This window comes from Rattus norvegicus, chromosome 4 (genome assembly GCF_036323735.1).
Source record: "Rattus norvegicus strain BN/NHsdMcwi chromosome 4, GRCr8, whole genome shotgun sequence".
In the NCBI taxonomy this organism is placed as follows: Eukaryota; Metazoa; Chordata; class Mammalia; order Rodentia; family Muridae; genus Rattus; species Rattus norvegicus.
Genome location: NC_086022.1, coordinates 85,760,061 through 85,777,191, shown reverse-complemented (window position 1 = coordinate 85,777,191; position 17,131 = coordinate 85,760,061). Strand labels below are relative to the sequence as shown.

General features: G+C 49.3%; 1 protein-coding gene across 4 annotated transcripts in view; it reads right to left on the bottom strand.

Moving 5' to 3' along the window:
- The window catches only part of Mindy4 (MINDY lysine 48 deubiquitinase 4), a 108,505-nt gene that overhangs the window by 20,362 nt on the left and 71,012 nt on the right, over nucleotides 1–17,131 (bottom strand). For all 4 annotated transcript variants that reach the window (XM_231787.10, XM_039108680.2, XM_039108681.2 and 1 more), the window contains 2 exons: nucleotides 15,461–15,528; nucleotides 2,730–2,793 (listed from right to left, as the gene is read on the bottom strand). In XM_231787.10, the coding sequence (XP_231787.5) occupies nucleotides 2,730–2,793; nucleotides 15,461–15,528 (132 nt within the window). Of the gene's footprint in view, nucleotides 1–2,729; nucleotides 2,794–15,460; nucleotides 15,529–17,131 lie in introns of those variants that run through there.

Below are 17,131 nucleotides of genomic sequence, written 5' to 3'. Positions count from 1 at the left end.
ACAACACAGCTACATGCTCCATCCAGGCCAGCTAGGGACGTCAAGAATGTATCTGTGAGGTATAAACCTAATGTAGGATATGAATAGGGCTATAAAAATGTGTGCACAGTGTTCCCTGCCCCACAAAGACACATAGTTCCATAGCCAAGCAAGAACAGCTTTGTTGGAGAGTGACCTCTGGGAGAGTCTTGAAAAACAGTGTTTTTAAAAATAAGCATTTTAATGTTTGAAATGACATTAGACTCAATGGAAGTTGCAAAAATAGTCCAGAGAGTTCCTGTGTACCCTTCACCCAGCTTCCCTCAATGATAACATCTCACAGGACTCAGCACATCTATAGCCAGGAAGCCAGGCAACCCTGACACTGCAGTACCAAAGAGGTGACCTGGTCTTACTAGGGTCTCATGGTGATGCTAAGGAAAGCAGGGTGGGGCAAGGCAGAGAGGGCATCGAGAAGGTGATGTTGAGCTTGCCTCAGAGAGTAGGTATCCAGGGACCTGTGGCTCATGCCTCACACCCAGCCAAGCTCCTAATGTATAACCTCAGACCTGAACTCAGTGTCTGTAACTGTGTGGAATCTCCAGGAGGATCCATCTCTGGGAGTTGTACTGCAGTGATCAGGAGCTGGACACCCCTATATGCCATCAATAGTTGGAATAAAGAAACTGGGCCTGATGGATGAGAAAGGACTTGTCCTGGCCATGTAGCCTAAAAGTGACTGGGCTGAACCTTCACTGACATCTGCTGAGTGCAGTGTCCGTGCCACCCTTGCTACCCTGGTGGCAATCCCACCGAGACAAACACTCCAGCTGAAAGGTGGCAGCTTCTGAGGACTCTTTGGGAATGAACTCTGATTAACCCACCCCGAGCATTCAGACAAGCAGTCCCCCTGTGCTCTCCTCCCTCAGGAAGGCTAGCATAACCAACGAGGCAAGCAAGCACCTAGCTGTCTCATAGCCCACTGCAATGGGGTTTCCACCTCTACCCAACCTATGCTCTGCAGGGCAGAGTTCACAGAAGTGTTTTCCCTTGAATTGCGAAATTAATGTTCCGTGTAAATGACACAAACACCCCTGCCCCAGTGACAGTTAAGCCTCCACTGATGGCCACCAAGGGGGCCTTCATTAGAAGGAGACAGTGAAGGGCCTCATTGTGTCCTTGCAGGGGAAATGACAAAATAATTCAAAGGAAATAACTGCTCTGAGATACTGTACCTCAGGTCAGAGGCTACTAAGAAAAGTATGGTCTTGGTTTTTGTGGGGTTTTTTTTGGAAAGTTTTTCCATCTGGTTTTCAATGAGAAGAAAGGCCCCCTGCTCTTCCAGCTGGGAAGTGTTCAAAACACTCATCCCAGTAGGAAGTCTTCTTGAGATAGGAGCAGCACGTACCTCCTGCTGCCCATCCAGTCCAAAGCAAAGCTTAGCCACCATCCAGTCCATTGCTACTCAAAGTGTGTGCTCTGGATTTGTGTTTCTTCCCAGGGAGACTTTTAGACATTCGGTCTCCATGGGGCTGGGGTGAGGTGTGCATGGTTGCAGTCCTAGCACTAAAAGGGGCTGGGACTGGAGGGTCTGGAATGCAAGGCTAGCCTGGGTTACATAGCAAGAAAGTCTTAAAAGAACAAGAAGAAGATGAAGAAGAAATTCCCTAGGCCTAGCCTCATCCCTGCCTGAGTCAGAGCCTGCTTTTTAACATGACCCACAGGGACTGCAGTGCAAATCAAAACTCGGCAGCTATGGACAGGGCCAGATGCCTCTTCCATAGGAAGGAAACTCAGGCTTAGAAAACTAGGAAGACACCTCACTTCCCTCTGTGAGTGTAGCGAGAACAGGCTTGAACCCAGACCTGGATGATGCTGGTCTAACCTTCTCTGCACCTCTCCACCTAAGCAGCTCCATTCTCTACCCCTATACCCTGCCTCCTGACAAGAGTAAGCTCCCTTGAGGGGAAAAGGGAACCTAGAAGAAGAGCAAGGCCACCAGACAAGCCAGAAGAGCAGACAATCTCAATGGCCTTCTTCCAGGGAGGAGTAGAAGCCAACCCCTCACCCCTCTGTGGGTGTTTACACCAGACCTCAAACTTGTCCCTGCATGGGACCAAGGTAGGTTTCCAGGGTTAGGCACAAGTGAGTCCAAATCCCAGAACACCTGGTTCCCCAACTGGGGCAGAAGACTGTGAGTTCTGGCTCCTACATCCCCAGAGACAACAGGTTAATCTGACCCACACGGCCATTCTTAGGGCCCTTGAGAAAGGGAGCTGACTCCATGCAGACTAGAGAGGCTAATGATGATCTTTAGTAGCCTTACCTGACAGGGAGTATGAATGACAAGTGAGGTCAGGGTCTCTGGTCCCCAACAGGGCTTTTTTTGGTAAAGATACAGAGGGAAGGGCGATTGCAAAGGCAATGCTCACTGTAAGTGCAATCAATGTATGCTGCGACCCAGGGTTCAGCCTGGGCTCTGTGCAGTTCAGCACTTAAGTGGAACTTATGTTCCCCCTCTTCTGCATCCCCGTGGCTCTAAGAACACCAGTCAGCAGGAAGTGTGCTAAATATGGAAAGCGAACTGAGCTTTCTTTCTTCCCAGGTCTCCATGACAGTGAAGCCCAGAAGAGGCAGGCTCAAGAAAGCTGCTTGGGAGTGTTTGATCAGACAAAGAACAAAGAAAGTAACTAACTCAGGATGGGGAAGGCTACCTGGCTTCCCCTCTGAGGGCCCCACTGCCTCCTGACCTGTGTGCAGTATCCGTGAGCTCCAATGAGATGGCTGGTGGGGACATCAAAGTCCTGGCGGACACTAGAAAGCATGAAAGAGAGAGGCATTAGCATCTGAGGACACACACATACATGCACATGCAAGCACCTGCCACAGTGAATCAGAGGACTAGTGTCAACCAACAAGAGTCAGTTCTTTCTTTCCTCCATGTGGGACCAGGGATTGAACTCAGGTCACTAGGCTTAATGGCAAGTGCTCTTTCCCACTGAGCCATCTTGACAGCCTCTCCCTTATCTTTTAAAACATTTGCTTACACAATGAAATATGATATCTATGCCCTTTGGTCCTAGCTCCTCCCAGATCCTCCAGTCACACCCTTGCCAACTTCATGATAGCCCACTAAGACCAGGTAGTGTTGACTATACGTGTGTGGGTGGCACTGTCTTATTCAAATTTTCTCTTTTACTCAGGGTCTCTCACTGAACCCAGGGCTCCCCAATTTGGCCAGACTGGCTGGCCAGTGGAGGTCCCTCTCTCCACTGTGAAACCACAGGGATCCTTCTGCCTTCTCAGTGGTGGGATTACAACTTTTCACAGCCACACATGGCTTTTTTTATATGAATACTAGGGATCTAGGGTCTTCACACTTAAGTAGTATGGACTTTATCATCTGAGCCATCTCCCCAGCCCAAGAAGGTAGAATCTTAGTAACTATGGTGTTTAGAATTGAGGATTTGGGATTAGACTACGATTAGGTAAAGTCATTAGGATGAAGCCACTGTGGTTGAATCCTGATGAGGTGAGACAGAGGGGAGAGGGGAGAGAGTGGAAAAGGAAAGGAGACAGGAAGTGGGGAGAAGAGGGAGGGAGAGGGAAGAGGAGGCATACATATACTCCCTTTGCTTTTGTGTGGTCCCTTTACCTCCTCATGACTCTGCCATGAGTCATGAGACACAGACCCTCAACTCCCAGAACCATAAGCCAAATCATACATTCCTCATTTAAACTGATCCTGTCTATGGTAGGGCACTGTTGGCCATAGAAGTTAGCCTACCATGGAAAGCCTGCTTGAGGCCATGACAATAGCCATTGCCACCTGAGCACAGCTTTTGTCTTGGGCACTACAACTCCCAAGATTCCCTGAGACCACACAAGAAAACCCTATCTCAAGGAAACAGCTAACTTGCCAAAGGTACTTTGCTCATGGATGATGGGATAATGGGAAACTCTGGCAGCTAGTGTCCAAGACCTGGGTACCCCTCCTGTTACCTATGTGGTTCTGAACTTGGGACAGAACCTCAAACAGCACAGAGTCTCTTTACCAAAAGAAATTCTTCAAACTAGAATAAATGGGTATAAGCTGAAAGATCAGCTCAGGATACCCATGGTGACGGGGACCCTCACCCATGAGGGGTGACAGCTGGCCATGAGGAAACATGAAAGTCTCCATGCCCAGCCTCAAGCCCTCCTTGCCTTCACCATAATCCTACTGCTAGGATTCTAGTCCTTAGGGCATCCTAAAGCAGGTCCCTCTGGAGGCACCAATGCTATGTGCCCTAGAACTGGTTAGCTAGCACTGGGCATTGACCACGCACAGCACAAGGCCCCCAGGCAAGAAGGACTTACATCTATTTCAAAGATGTTGAAAGAAACTCATTCAAGGGGCCACTGGGAGCAGGTAAGGGGAGAGCCTGGCTCTTAGGCCTCTCCGGCTACACACAGACCTGAATGCATACTACCCACCTTGCACTATGCCCAGGCACTGGTCTGCTTCCTAGATCCACAACCCAGAAGAAGCACTGAGCTGGGGCCAAGGGTAACAAGGGCTCAGTGACTGAACATGTTTTTCCTTCTAGTGAAAGACAAAGAAGAACCTGGTCTCAATAGATGCTACAAGTCTAAGGTCCTCAAAATGTACACTCCAGTCCTCTTCCTTCTCAGATAACTTCACAAACTCAAACTCCATCATCCTCTACAAAAAAAAAAAAAAAAAAGTAAGTGTGTGTGTGCTCGAGTGTGTGTGTGTGGGGGGGTTATAACTGATAGTCAAATTGAAATGGGGAAGTGATGCTCAGAAGATAGTCTTCATGTAGAATGACAGAGACCTGTAAAGAACTATGAAGGCCCAGGGTCCTCTGGGAAGGTCTCTAGGGCTTGCCCACCAGAGCAGACCAGCATGCCTGGGAGAGAGCCAGCAAGGGGTGACTCATGGCAAGCACAGTGCTGGGTTGGCACTAGCTGAGGCAGAAGAATTGATGGAAACGTTCTCTGTGGCATATACAACGTCTTCTGACGAGAAGAAAATAACCTCAAAGCAGTCCTGGGGGGACTGATAAGCATCACTGGCCGCCGGCCACCTGTGGCTTTCAGAAGCAGCCCGATCTTCATAAGCTCTCTGCCGCGTGTTCACCCAGCGGGCTCAAAGCCTGCGTCAGCTGGGAGAAGAGGGACTAGCAGAACGGACAATGGGAGGAAATGGTAATTGCATCCTTAGGTGCAAACACGATGGGAAATTCAGAAGTTGCCTGGATCTTAAAAGGGAGGGACATGTGTATTTCACATTAGGGCACCCGGGAGACGCCAAGGAGCAGCTTATGGCTTAAGAGATTTACAACTTTGGCAAATGGCGATGCCCAGTCCTCCCCTGGGGAGTTCTGACAAGGGCCCACGTGTGAGGAGTCCTGGGTCAGAGGCCATCTTCCTCTGCTTTGGCTACACAAGAGCTCAGCCTACATGGAAGCCTGATGAAGGCCTAGTTCTAGCTCCAGCTCGATGTATAATAAATGTTTCTCCCTCGGTCTCAGTCTCCCGTTCTGGAGCAAAATGGTCTTAGGCTGAATTATGTCTCCCCAAATCCATACATTGAACCCAGCATGAAGAAGCAAGCCTGCTTACAGTCCCAGTTTCTCAGAAGGCAGAGGCAGGAGGACAGAAAGTCTAAGGTCAAACCAGTGCTGTGGTTCACATCTTTAATCCCAGCACTTCGGCAAAGGCAGGCAGATCTCTGAGTTTGACCAGGGGTCAAATCCTATCTTAAAAAACAAACAAAAAAAATTAAAAAGACAAAAGAAAGAAAAGAAAATCCAATGTCAGCCAGGTGAGAATAAGACTGTTTCAAAGTTAAAAATGGAAAAGAATTATTTAGCTCAGTATTAGAGCATTTGTCTACCAAATGTGAGGCTCAGTTGAATCCTCAGTATGGTAACTTGTACACACACACACACACACACACACACACACACACACACGCACGCACGCACACACAGAGTCCTAATCAACTATGACACCCTCACAACATGCACCTTGGGAAAGTAAAGGCCTTTAAATAGGTGCTTATATTAAAATGAAGCCAGTAGGGTGGTCCTGACCCCACCACCCTGCAGAGTTGTAAGAAAAAGGTTCTGTATTCAATGTATCTGTATTCTGTATCAATGTGTCCCCAGCCTTGTTAGCACCAGCCTAGGATACTAAGAAGTGACTTCCAATGTCACTGTAGACTTGAAGCTCTCTTTCAAAATCTCCTGTGCAGAAGTCCACCTTATAGAAGCCAAGGACAGAGTTTCTATGGTGAAGGCAAAGATTAGCTTCCTCCATAATTCCCTAGGATTCTGAGCTATAAAAGCTAAGAGGCCAGCGTCCATCTGTGCCATGTGCTAGAAGCTGTTGTGTGTGTGCTTCAGGCCCCTCCAGCTAATTGCTTTCCTGTACTGCAAAGCCAATAAGCACACAGTGGGAGAGCCTCGGCGAACTTGACTATGGCAGGTGGGACTCAGATGCCCTGCTCCCAACACCTCAGCACTTGGGAGTAATGGGTCAGGACCCAGGGATCTGCCCTGTGGGTATCTGGGTCACCTAGTAGCAAAGGGCAACAGGGAGCACTTCTTGGGAGGCCAGCAAAGACCAAGCCCCTCAAATCTTTTCACCATCTGGAGGTCCCTGCACCACTGACCAGTGGGAAAGAATAAAACAAGAGAGCCTCATGGCCAGAAGATCCCCCAGGGCTCAATGTAGGCTCTAGAGGAGGACTGGTCCAAGCTGGTGATGGCTACCACGCAAGATTCAAGGCCTTAGGCCAGTTTCAGACCTCTGCCTTTCCATACATCTCACAGTCGTTGATGTTTCTGCTGTGGAACAAGATGACAACACAGGATAGGATCTGTAGCTGCAGATCCTTCCAATGCATTCTTCTCTCAAAAGCTTCGGGAGTCCAGGAGGGCAGGACCTTCAGCTCTCACTGATGGGGAAACTGAAGTCCCAAGAAAAGACTGGACTTCATTGTTGTGTGGCCACGCTGTGGGCAGTGCAAATGTGCTATGTGGTCTGACACACAGCCAGACATTAGCCTAGCCAGCCAGCTCCAGGCAAGCCAAACCCCTGGAGCCCCACCCAGTTTCTACCAACCCCGGCTCCAGCCAGCTTGTCCCTTTACCCAAAAGTCTCCCATGTGAACGTGGCATTAGGCACAGAAACTTCTAAATAGATAGGGAAATAATAGACTCCTGTAGTGTAGAGACAAGGTCCCATCTCTGGTCCATCTACCTGAACAAGGCAGGTTGGTGGCGAGCTCAACCTCAGCGTAACCAAGTGACCAACCTCTTCCTCTCTCACAGCCTGAGTCCACACTGATGGAATACGAGACCAGGGAAAGATTAGTGATCTCTGGGAACTTCTGGGATGGGAACAAAGGTGGTTGGTTCCTGACACTTATCTTTGAAAGCCTTATGTGAACAGAAATCAGCCATCCCTTTTCTGCCTAAGCACTAGTATTTGGGCTCTGCAGAACCATGCTCCTGGGTGAGCTCTTATGCCCCCTCCAATAGCTTCACTCCTGCACCCCCAACCTACTCCAAGGTGAGTTTCTGCAGTGAGACAGGCAGCTGTGATACAGCTGAGAGAATCTGGGCTCTAAGTCGGTGAGGACTGGGTTCAAGCCCAAAGGCTGCCATTTAAAACTTGTCCCTTTTTGGGAGTCTATATCCCCAAAGGTCACATGAGCATGGTTGTGTCTCCTGTTATGGGTTACTGTGAGAACAGAGTGAGATAAACTATATAAAGCCTCTGGCATGTAGTAAATGTCACTTCCTTTTTCCTACAATCACAATAATTAAAAACAGGAAAACAATGACTGAGAGGTCACAATTCCTGCCACCTCAACCATTCATGTCACAGCCAAGAGCCTATGGTGAACCTGGGCCTCCAAAAGGTCGAAATGTAGCTGAGGACATCTACAAAGGATTGGGGGAGATGGTTCTTCCAGGAAGGGCCAGTGGGAAGGGACAGTGGTCAGATGCTTGAATGTCAGGCCTCTGGTCCCCTAGGATAACAACAGCTGCCCTACAGGGCTGTTATAATGGGGGGTGAGATCATGGAGAAGCCTTGCATATTGTGGGAACATCATGGCAGGAGAGCAGGAGGATTCATCCCATACCAAGGCAGTGGAAAGAGAATAAACTGTGTAAGGAAGCACTACAGAGTGAAGAAGGGCCTGTCTGAAGGAAGAAAAAGGAACAGGAACCCATGGTCCTCACTACTGCCTAGAGTAGCCCCAAGCTGCCTGTGCCTCATGACTCATCATCTCTCCCTGGCCCTGGTACCATTCCTCTCAGCTAGATTCCTAGAGACTGATCTTTTTTTCTGTCTGACAAGCCCTAATGCCAATCTTCACATCCTTGCTAAGTGTTCCTTCCTCCATAAAGAGAGCCAGCCCTTCTTTACCTCAGGGACAGAGATACCACATCTCTCCTCTCCTTCCTTCCTATCTCCAGGGCCCATACCAATTGTTCTCATATGACCACTTTGTCCCTCTAGGCGACAAGGACTTTTAGGACCATGTAATGTCCTATTGGTTCCTTACTGGACAGACCCTGCAGATGCATAGCAAGTACCAAGCGAGAGAAGCTGTAAGCAAGGGAAGCCCTCATCACACCTTCCAATAGCTAGATTCCAGGTGGCAAGCTGAGGAAGGAATACGCAGCCTACCCCTGGCCCAGGCTGCCCTTCTCGAAGTTCAGTGTGCTACCTTCCTCTCCTCCTACTAAGGCCCATCCTCTTCTCCTGGATACCTGAACCCTCAATAGAAGAAATAGGGAGAACGGAAACATACGCATGTACCTAAGGGCCAGGAGCCTTTTGCTCAGCTATCAACCACACTGTATCCTGGACCACAGAGTGGGCCCCTCTCATGCTCCACCCAGTCTAAGTAGCCATTGGCAGAGCTGCTGCTCACAGATAGCCCTAGTGGGCACTCCCCAGCTAAATTTGCCATCTCTGTAGCCTGGGGACCTAACTCTGACCCCAACAACTAAACTCAGAAGTACAAAAGGCCATCAAGTTCCCAAGCTGGTGTGGGCCTATCTAGAGCCTTGCTTTCTTTCCACTCCTTGTAAGTCATCAGACTCACCTGAGTAGCTCTTGTCACTGTCCCCCAGAGAAGAAGATATATGCACAGCTTATTAAACTGGGAGCTACAAGATAAGTGGCACTGTCGGCTAAGACAGCAACTTACCTTTCACTTCACATAGACCCCTGAGAAATGGGAGAATGGTCTCAGGCCTGTGGTCTGTTCCTTGGGCTGCTACAAGATCACAAAAGCCCAAGGTAGCAGCAAGGATCCTCTCCTCTCCTCTCCTCTACTTCTGGCTAAATTGCCTCCTTACTTCACGGTCTGCTGGCTAGATTTACGTAAACTTGACACAAACCATAGTCATCTGAGAAGAGGGAACCTCAACTGAGAAAATACCTATAAGGTCAAGCAATGGGCTAGCCTGTAGAGAAGTGAGCTAGCCTGTAGGGCAGTGAGCTAGCCTGTGGAACAGAGGTTCTCAACCTTCCTAACGTTGCGACCCTTTAATATAATTCTACATGTTGTGGTAACACACATGCATGCATGTACGCATGCACACCACCACCACTACCACCACCACCACCACTACCACTACCACCACCGCCACCACCACCACCACCACCAACAACAACAACCACAAACTTATTTTCACCGTTTCTTCCTAACTGTAATTTTGCTACTTTATGAAATGTAATGTAAATATTTTTCAAGACAGAGATTTGTCAAAGAAATCTCAATCCACAGGTGGCAAACCACTGCTGTAGAGAATTTTCTTTATTAATGGTTGATGGGAGAGGGCCCAGCTCCTTGTGGGTGGTTGGTGAGTCCTGGGTTCTATAAGAGAATAGACTGAGCCAGCTCTATTGAACAAGCCAGTACGCAGCACCCTTCTGTGGCCTCTAAGCCAGCTCCTGTTTCTGGGCTCCTGCTGTTTGGATTCCTCTCCTGGCCTCCTTCAGTTATGGACTACAGTGTGGAAATGTAAGCCCAATAAACCCTTTCCTCCCCAACTTGAACTCGTGTTTTGGTCGTAGTGTTTCATAGCAGCAATAGAACCCTGACTAAGACACATTCCCTAAGGGGAGAAGGAAGACCCTGGCCATACACTTACACTTTACTAATGAAGAATGACTCATATGTGGGAGTCTGGGTGAGGCATTTGCTAAGACATGGGGCTTCCCTTCCATACTTGACTTTGGTTTAGCTGGAAATGTTAGTATGGTCTCCTCACATGGGAAGTACTGTTGGAACTCACTGAGGGACTTCTTGTCATCTCCCAGCTGTAGCCTAAGCTGCAGCCTAAGGGTTCAATGCAAGGGCCCTTCTCCATCCTGGATAGCCTTGCACATTGTGGAGCAGTCCCAGGTAGGAGAGGACTGGAGATCTGTCTGACAACATGGAGACTGTAGCTGTCTGTGGAGATGAAAGCCCAGGTATTGGGGCTCCTGGTCTGGGTAGCTGTTACTTCTCATTGTCCAGGGCTGAGAACATTTAGACACTCTCAAGATGCTGCCTGCCAAGCATTGTGCACACTTCATCATGACCAAAGCCACGCATGTGTAGGGACAGCAGGTTCCCAACAAGAGCTTCCTAGGTCTTAGCCTCACTGCACATGTCTCAGGCCTCCCATCTCCCCTCTGGGAGTCTGCAACTTGTCTAGCTTTGTGCTTGAATTTATCTGTTTCTCAGAAGAGCCTGTGAGGCCATCCCCAAACTGACCTTGGCTCTCCTGCTCTGCTCTGCTCCCCATGCCTCTACTTCCTGACTGAAACCAAAACATCCTATCGCTGGACAGTAGAGTAAACCTTTGGGTTTGAACTGTCTTCCTGGAGGCACCCCAAGTTTCACACATTCTGTGTTGGGTACAGCCAGGGCTAGCCACACAATGCCTAGGAACCTGATACCTAGCAGGGGGCAAACTGCAGGAAGTCTGGTTCTTGGGAACACGGCTGGGAGATAAGAGAGGGGTGAAGATGCAGAGGATCCAAGTCCCAGAGACAGCATTTATCCCGGATGTCCTTCTCCTCCCACCATACTTTACATGAATGAATTAATCTTTGGATTCTGTTGCCTATGGCCAGACTGATGTTCCATCACTTGCCTTCTTGCCAGCGACCATGGCTGACTCTCACTTCAGGGATATTTTCTCAAAGAAAATATCCTGCTGGCACTGTTGTTTCTAATCTCAAGAGTTTTGAGAGCAAGAGTCATATGGTGAGATGCAGTGTAGTGAGGCCCTGGCCTTCAATGCCTGGCTGTGCGGCCCAGCATTGTGGTTTTGGAATTTCCACAGTAACGAGTACTGATGGTCACTGGATAAAACTTCTTTTCAGGCTGCTGGCATGACTTCTTGCCCCTGATGGGCACTGCCTCACTATGAGCCAGGCTGTGCTTCCCATAGCACCCCTTTCCCTTCCCACCCCTAGCCCTGGGTCACCCAAGCCTTACTTGGGCAGTGCCCTGACTGCGGGGCTCTGAGCATCCCTTGCACGAACTCCCTAGGGAAATCTCTAGGCACACGGCCCAGTGTCTAGAAGTCATGAGAGCATGAAATGTAACACAGGCTTTACCGTAAGCAACTGCAGATCTTAAGAAAGAATATGCACAGCTTGAAATCAGGTTGCAGAGAAACAATCTACACTAGCTCTGCCCTCCCTGGGAAGCAAAGCTCAAAGGCCTGCTTCTGTCTGCTCCTGGGAGCAGCTGGCCTGGGTATGCTGGGCTTGCATCTGCCCACAGCATGCACCCTAGCTCCACTCTGGCTCACAAGTGACCTCTGGGTGATATAAGAGCAGCCTCTGGGCTGGAGAGAACCCCACCATGGAGGGGAGAGAGTGCCCCTTCTGTCACTCATTCACATCACATGGCATCATGCTATCCTCTGCACAGTCTGAGAACACCAATATCCACCTCAGAGCCCACCCAACACTCCCCCCTCCCTCTCTCTCTCCCCCAAACACTACACACACACACACACACACACACACACACACACACACACAGAGAGAGAGAGAGAGAGAGAGAGAGAGAGAGATGCACGCACATATGCATACAGACAAACACAGACAGACACACACACATGCACACAAACAGATATAGACAGATGCATGCATGCAGATATACAAACACACACACACAGAGAGACACAGGCATACATGTATGCACATACATACAAAAACAACACACACACACACACACACACACAGAGACACAGGCATACATGTATGCACATACATATAAAAACAACACACACACACACACACACACACACACACACACACACACACACACACACAGTATTTGGGATGAACTAGGGAGGTCGTCCCAACCCAGCACTCTCATGGCTAAGCAGCATTTGATATTAAAAACTCTAGTCTCCTAGGACCTGTTCCCAACTACCATTCAAAGTGGTAACAGACCTTCCAGAAAGAGCATCAAAGGATTCTCCAAAGCTGACTCGGAACCCAGAGCAGGAAGGCCCACGGCCATCATCTGCTCCCGACATTTTTAAGCAGAACTGGGAACAAGGAAGAGTCTGCCAGATGCTGAGGGGCAGGAAGGGGACTCCCCCTCCCCCGCCACACTCCCTGCCACCTGATTGTACCTGCTTCACACAGTGAGCTTTGAAATGGCTTTCTTCTCTTTCTTTTTCAGAAACAGATTTTTTTTTTGAAGAATAAGTTAGATTTAGGTTCATCAGCCCTGGTCAGGTAGTGAAAAAGCATTGTAGACGCACTGGCCAGCCAGGTACCTGCTGAGTGTCAGTCGATCTAAGTGCCCTTGATCTACCGTGAAGGTGTAAACGGCTTGCATCCATGGTTTTGCCATAGGCCACCTGGCACCTGAGCTGTGTGACATCTCTACTTCTGTGTCCAGATGTCTACAAAGAAAGGCCTCGAAGGGCTGCTGACCCCAAGGTAGTAGATGGGACGTTGGTATGCCCAGTGGAGCATAACTGCCAGCTAGAGCCAAGGTTTGTGGTCATTCCAACACTACCTCAGAATTAAGCAACACTAGAACTGCTCAGGCCGCTCCTCTCCTCACTGCTACCCATCTTTCTTCTGAAGGAAGCCCCTGGATCACAGGTGGTACAAGCAAGGTTAGTTCTGCTGGGATGTTCCCACCTCAAGCAGCCTTCTGGGAGTATTTGCAGAGGCCACCCAGGGTACCCAGATCTGCCCTGGTTCCCAGTGAAGCCTTCAGTCTGCAGACTTCACGGTACTTGAATGGCTCAGAGGACCTCAGGTTCACTTCACACTGGACATCCCAGGCCTGGGATAGGTCCTCCTACCAGGCCCATCTCAGGTTCCATGGTGTTTAGATATGGCGGGGAAGTACATGCCAAGGATGGGCACTGTGAAGACCTGAACATGCTGAGGTCATGTATACTGAGAAGGCCTCATAGGCATCAAGACAAGACTGAAGGAAGGACCTACTGGAGGCTAGCATGTGGCCATCTTCATGCTCCCAGAGGGTTGCCCAAAATGGGAGCATTCGAGCAAAGATGACCTTGCCCTACCTGTGATCCAGGGGTTTCCTATGGAGGAAAGATGGGGCAAACCACGAGGGATGAGAGGCCCAGGAATCTCCAGTTCTTAGGAGAAGAAACTCCAGCACAGAGAAGCAATCAGGCCTCATTCCAAGTCTGTCCATCATCAGAATTCACCTCTGTATACAGCAAAGCAAAAAAGCTGTGTGGGCCCAGCCTGCTACATAGCTGGCTTCCAGCTTGCCTTGACGCGTAGCCTAGGTAAACCATTCACCTCCTAAAGCCACAGTGACCATAGCGGATTCCCTCAGAGCAGGGTACAGACTCCATGTTCTCCAGTATGACTGTTAAGGCAAAGGGTTGGGCACACTGAAGCTGCATAAGATACCCAGCTGCTATTGTTCTCACTGTACGTGGGCCTGCCCTCTACTTTGACCTCTAAGGGAAGGTGAGGAGAGACTGATGTTGTGAGATAAAACCCAGCCCACAGCAGGTCCCTTTTCAGCTCCTTGGGAAGGAAGAGGCCTAACATAGTCTATCATGCCTTAGGAACCTCAAGGCACTTGCTTATGGGGCTCAAAAAAGCTACCCACAGGCTCTGGAGTCAGTTGGAGTCTTCTGTGTCCATGCTACAGACACTTGTGTGTACTTATCTGTGAATTGGTGTCAATGTGTCCACGTGTGTGTGTGTGTGTGTGTGTGTGTGTGTGTGTGTGTGTGTGTGTGTGTACACTCACTGTCAGGACTTTAATGCTATCCCCACACTGACAAATTCCCACAAATGACAGCCTGGATAGAGACAGCCCTTGACCTGCCTGGCCAGGTCAGATGGGTCAGGGAGAAGGGGCAGCAGCTCTCCATCTCTGCCCAGTGAGAGGATCGCTTAGATGTGGTGCCCTGAGTCCCTTCCGGGGGAGGGAGTTACACTGAGGAGCTAGCATGTGGTCAGGGTGCCCACTTCAGGTGCTCCAATGAGAGCAGCCGTCACCACACCCTTAGACAAGGCAACCTGCACCTGGGCCAGAAGCTGCTGCACAGCTGGAGACGCTGAAGTTAGAACTACCAGGCCTGGTCCCCAGGAGCACAGTTCCCCTCAGTGAGGATGAAAGCTCCCCCCTCCAACCCTCCCACCATCCAAGGATTAGCAAGCCAAGCCTGGGAGAAGTCAGAGAGGCTTAAGGTCCCCATGCACGTGAGTCCACACTGGGAATGAATCATATCATTATGGTGGGATTAGAAGTAAAATGCCATTAGAAAGTGCTGTGCACGCCCTGATTTAATAAGGTCAGCATCAGCGAGCAGCAGGAGGGCCAGTGCACGAGGCTGCAAAGCCCAGCACCTCCTCCCAGCCACAGCAGAGGCCCAGGAGAGAGCACTAGGCCGCCAGCACAGCTCACATCTACAGGGGAACAAATACTCTTTATGTCCAGGCAACCCAGGCTCAGCCCTTTCCCCAAACCTGCTAAGAACTATTTCCCAAATCTCCCTCACCAGGTACCCCTAACAATCTCCCTCCCCCAGAGCTCCATACTCTAAACCTATGCTTGGAAGGAATGGAGAATCAATCAATTGTACTTCACAAAAAATTCATGTGCTATTAATATGCCGGCTTCCCTAATGGCCATGCCCAGGCCTTTGCCTCCATTATCCATCCCTGCACACATATCAGGAGAATCCCACTGAGTGCTCAAGTCTGCGGCTCTTTAAGGGAGGGAGGAGGTCATCCCCTGCCATCCGTGGCCATCCCCTGCCATCCCCTGCCATATGGGAAGGCCACAGAGAAGGCACCCCAGAAAGATGTATAGACTGGACTACTCGTCTCCACACCAGCCGGCTTTCCCTCCTTGTAGCTTCATCAAGTGCTGCCCAGGGAACAAGAGGGACAGACCCTGCCCTGGATGAGGGCAGATACTCACAGCTCTAGGGATCTGGACAAGATGGCAGACAAGGTGAGCAGGATGCAACCGTAGGGTCCCGCTTCGAACTGAGAAAGAAGGAAAAGGGGCCCGTCAAATATACATCTCCACCTCAAGCCACTTGTGTAGAGCACAAGACCCAGAGCACAGGATCATAGCTTCACAGCTTCCAGCCCAGCCACAAAAGTTAGTGAGTAGCCATAGAGAGCATGTTATTCACCTCTTCCTAGACAGGCCTTCTAAAGGACAGAGGAACACAGAACTGAGCCCTAAAACCTGGGTGACAGAAATACCACCATAAAGCCCATGTATGACCCAGAGGCACCAAAGTCAGAAGCAACAGTGGTGACACACTGCATTCTGGGACCACTGTCACCTCTAACCCTGACCTAAGGGAGCTGAGCTACCCTCTGTCAGAGAATGAGACCACCCAGCTCCTGGGTAACACACTGGAGGCCTAAGGGTGCTTGCTTGGCACAGCACTTATACAGAAGAACTGAGCTGTGTGGTCAGCAAGTACAAGCAGATGAAGAACAGGGCTGGCATTCACTGAGAGCCAGGGAGTACTCACTTTTGTTACAAATTCACTATTTTAAAAGGGTTTTTAAATACTCAATTTTGATTAGCTGGTAATCTTGGGTTTGACTTGTCTGGTATTAAAATGTTGCTGATGCTGCATGTGGTCTCATTGTATCTCAGTCACCCCTGCCTGGCCCTGTGGCTCTGCCACTCTGAGCCTGTCACATGTCAGAGAGATGCTTCTGAACTTCCTGGTCCCTATCCCCTTTTCTCCGCTGTAAAATACAAAGTTGTTGGTCTCTGCTTGCAGCAGGTTGTAAAGCACTTACAACAGGGCCTGACTGACACCCACAGAAGCTCTGATACACTATGGTTCTGCACAGGGCCTGCTGGCTTTCCTACCGGTTCTGGAATACTATGGTTTAGTTTGGGTTTTGGCAACCTGATACAAGCTAGAGTCACCTGGTAAGAAAATGCTCAATTGAGAACATGCTTCCACCAGATTGCCTGTAGGTAAGTCTGGGGCATTGTCTTGGCTGATGATTGATAATCTATTTCATTATTCTCTCCTAGAAGCTTGTTCTGTTCTAATGAGAGACAGAGAGGGAGTGACTCTAAATAGGAGGGGAGGTGGGAGGAGTTGGGAGGAGTAGAGAGGAGGGAAAACTGTAATCCGAATATGTTATAGGAGAAAGAATGTATTTTCAGTAGGAGGGGGGAAGGTAAAAACTAAAAATATTTTAAAATAAAATAAAAAAGCAAGATGAACAAGCCAGGGGGAGCAAGCCAGTAAGCAGCATTCCTCCCTGGCCTCTGCTTCAGCCCCTGCCCTGACTTCCCTCAGTGAGAGAGTATGACCTGAGAGCTGTGAACGGGAATAAACCCTTTCCTCCCCAAACTGTTGTTGGTCATGGTGCTTTATCAAAGCTACAGAATCCCTAACTAACACAATAGACTACAGAAATGAAGTGTCAACACTCCCAGCACCAAACCAGTATGAAGTTTTGCTCATTGCACTTTGGGCATGATGAACTGTGTGTGAAGACGCAGTTATAATAGTGCTCCTTGTATGTCAACAATAATTTTTGGACTTAAAGCTAAAAGGAGAAAAGGCTATTTTGACAAGAATGATGTAACCGAGTACATTTTCAT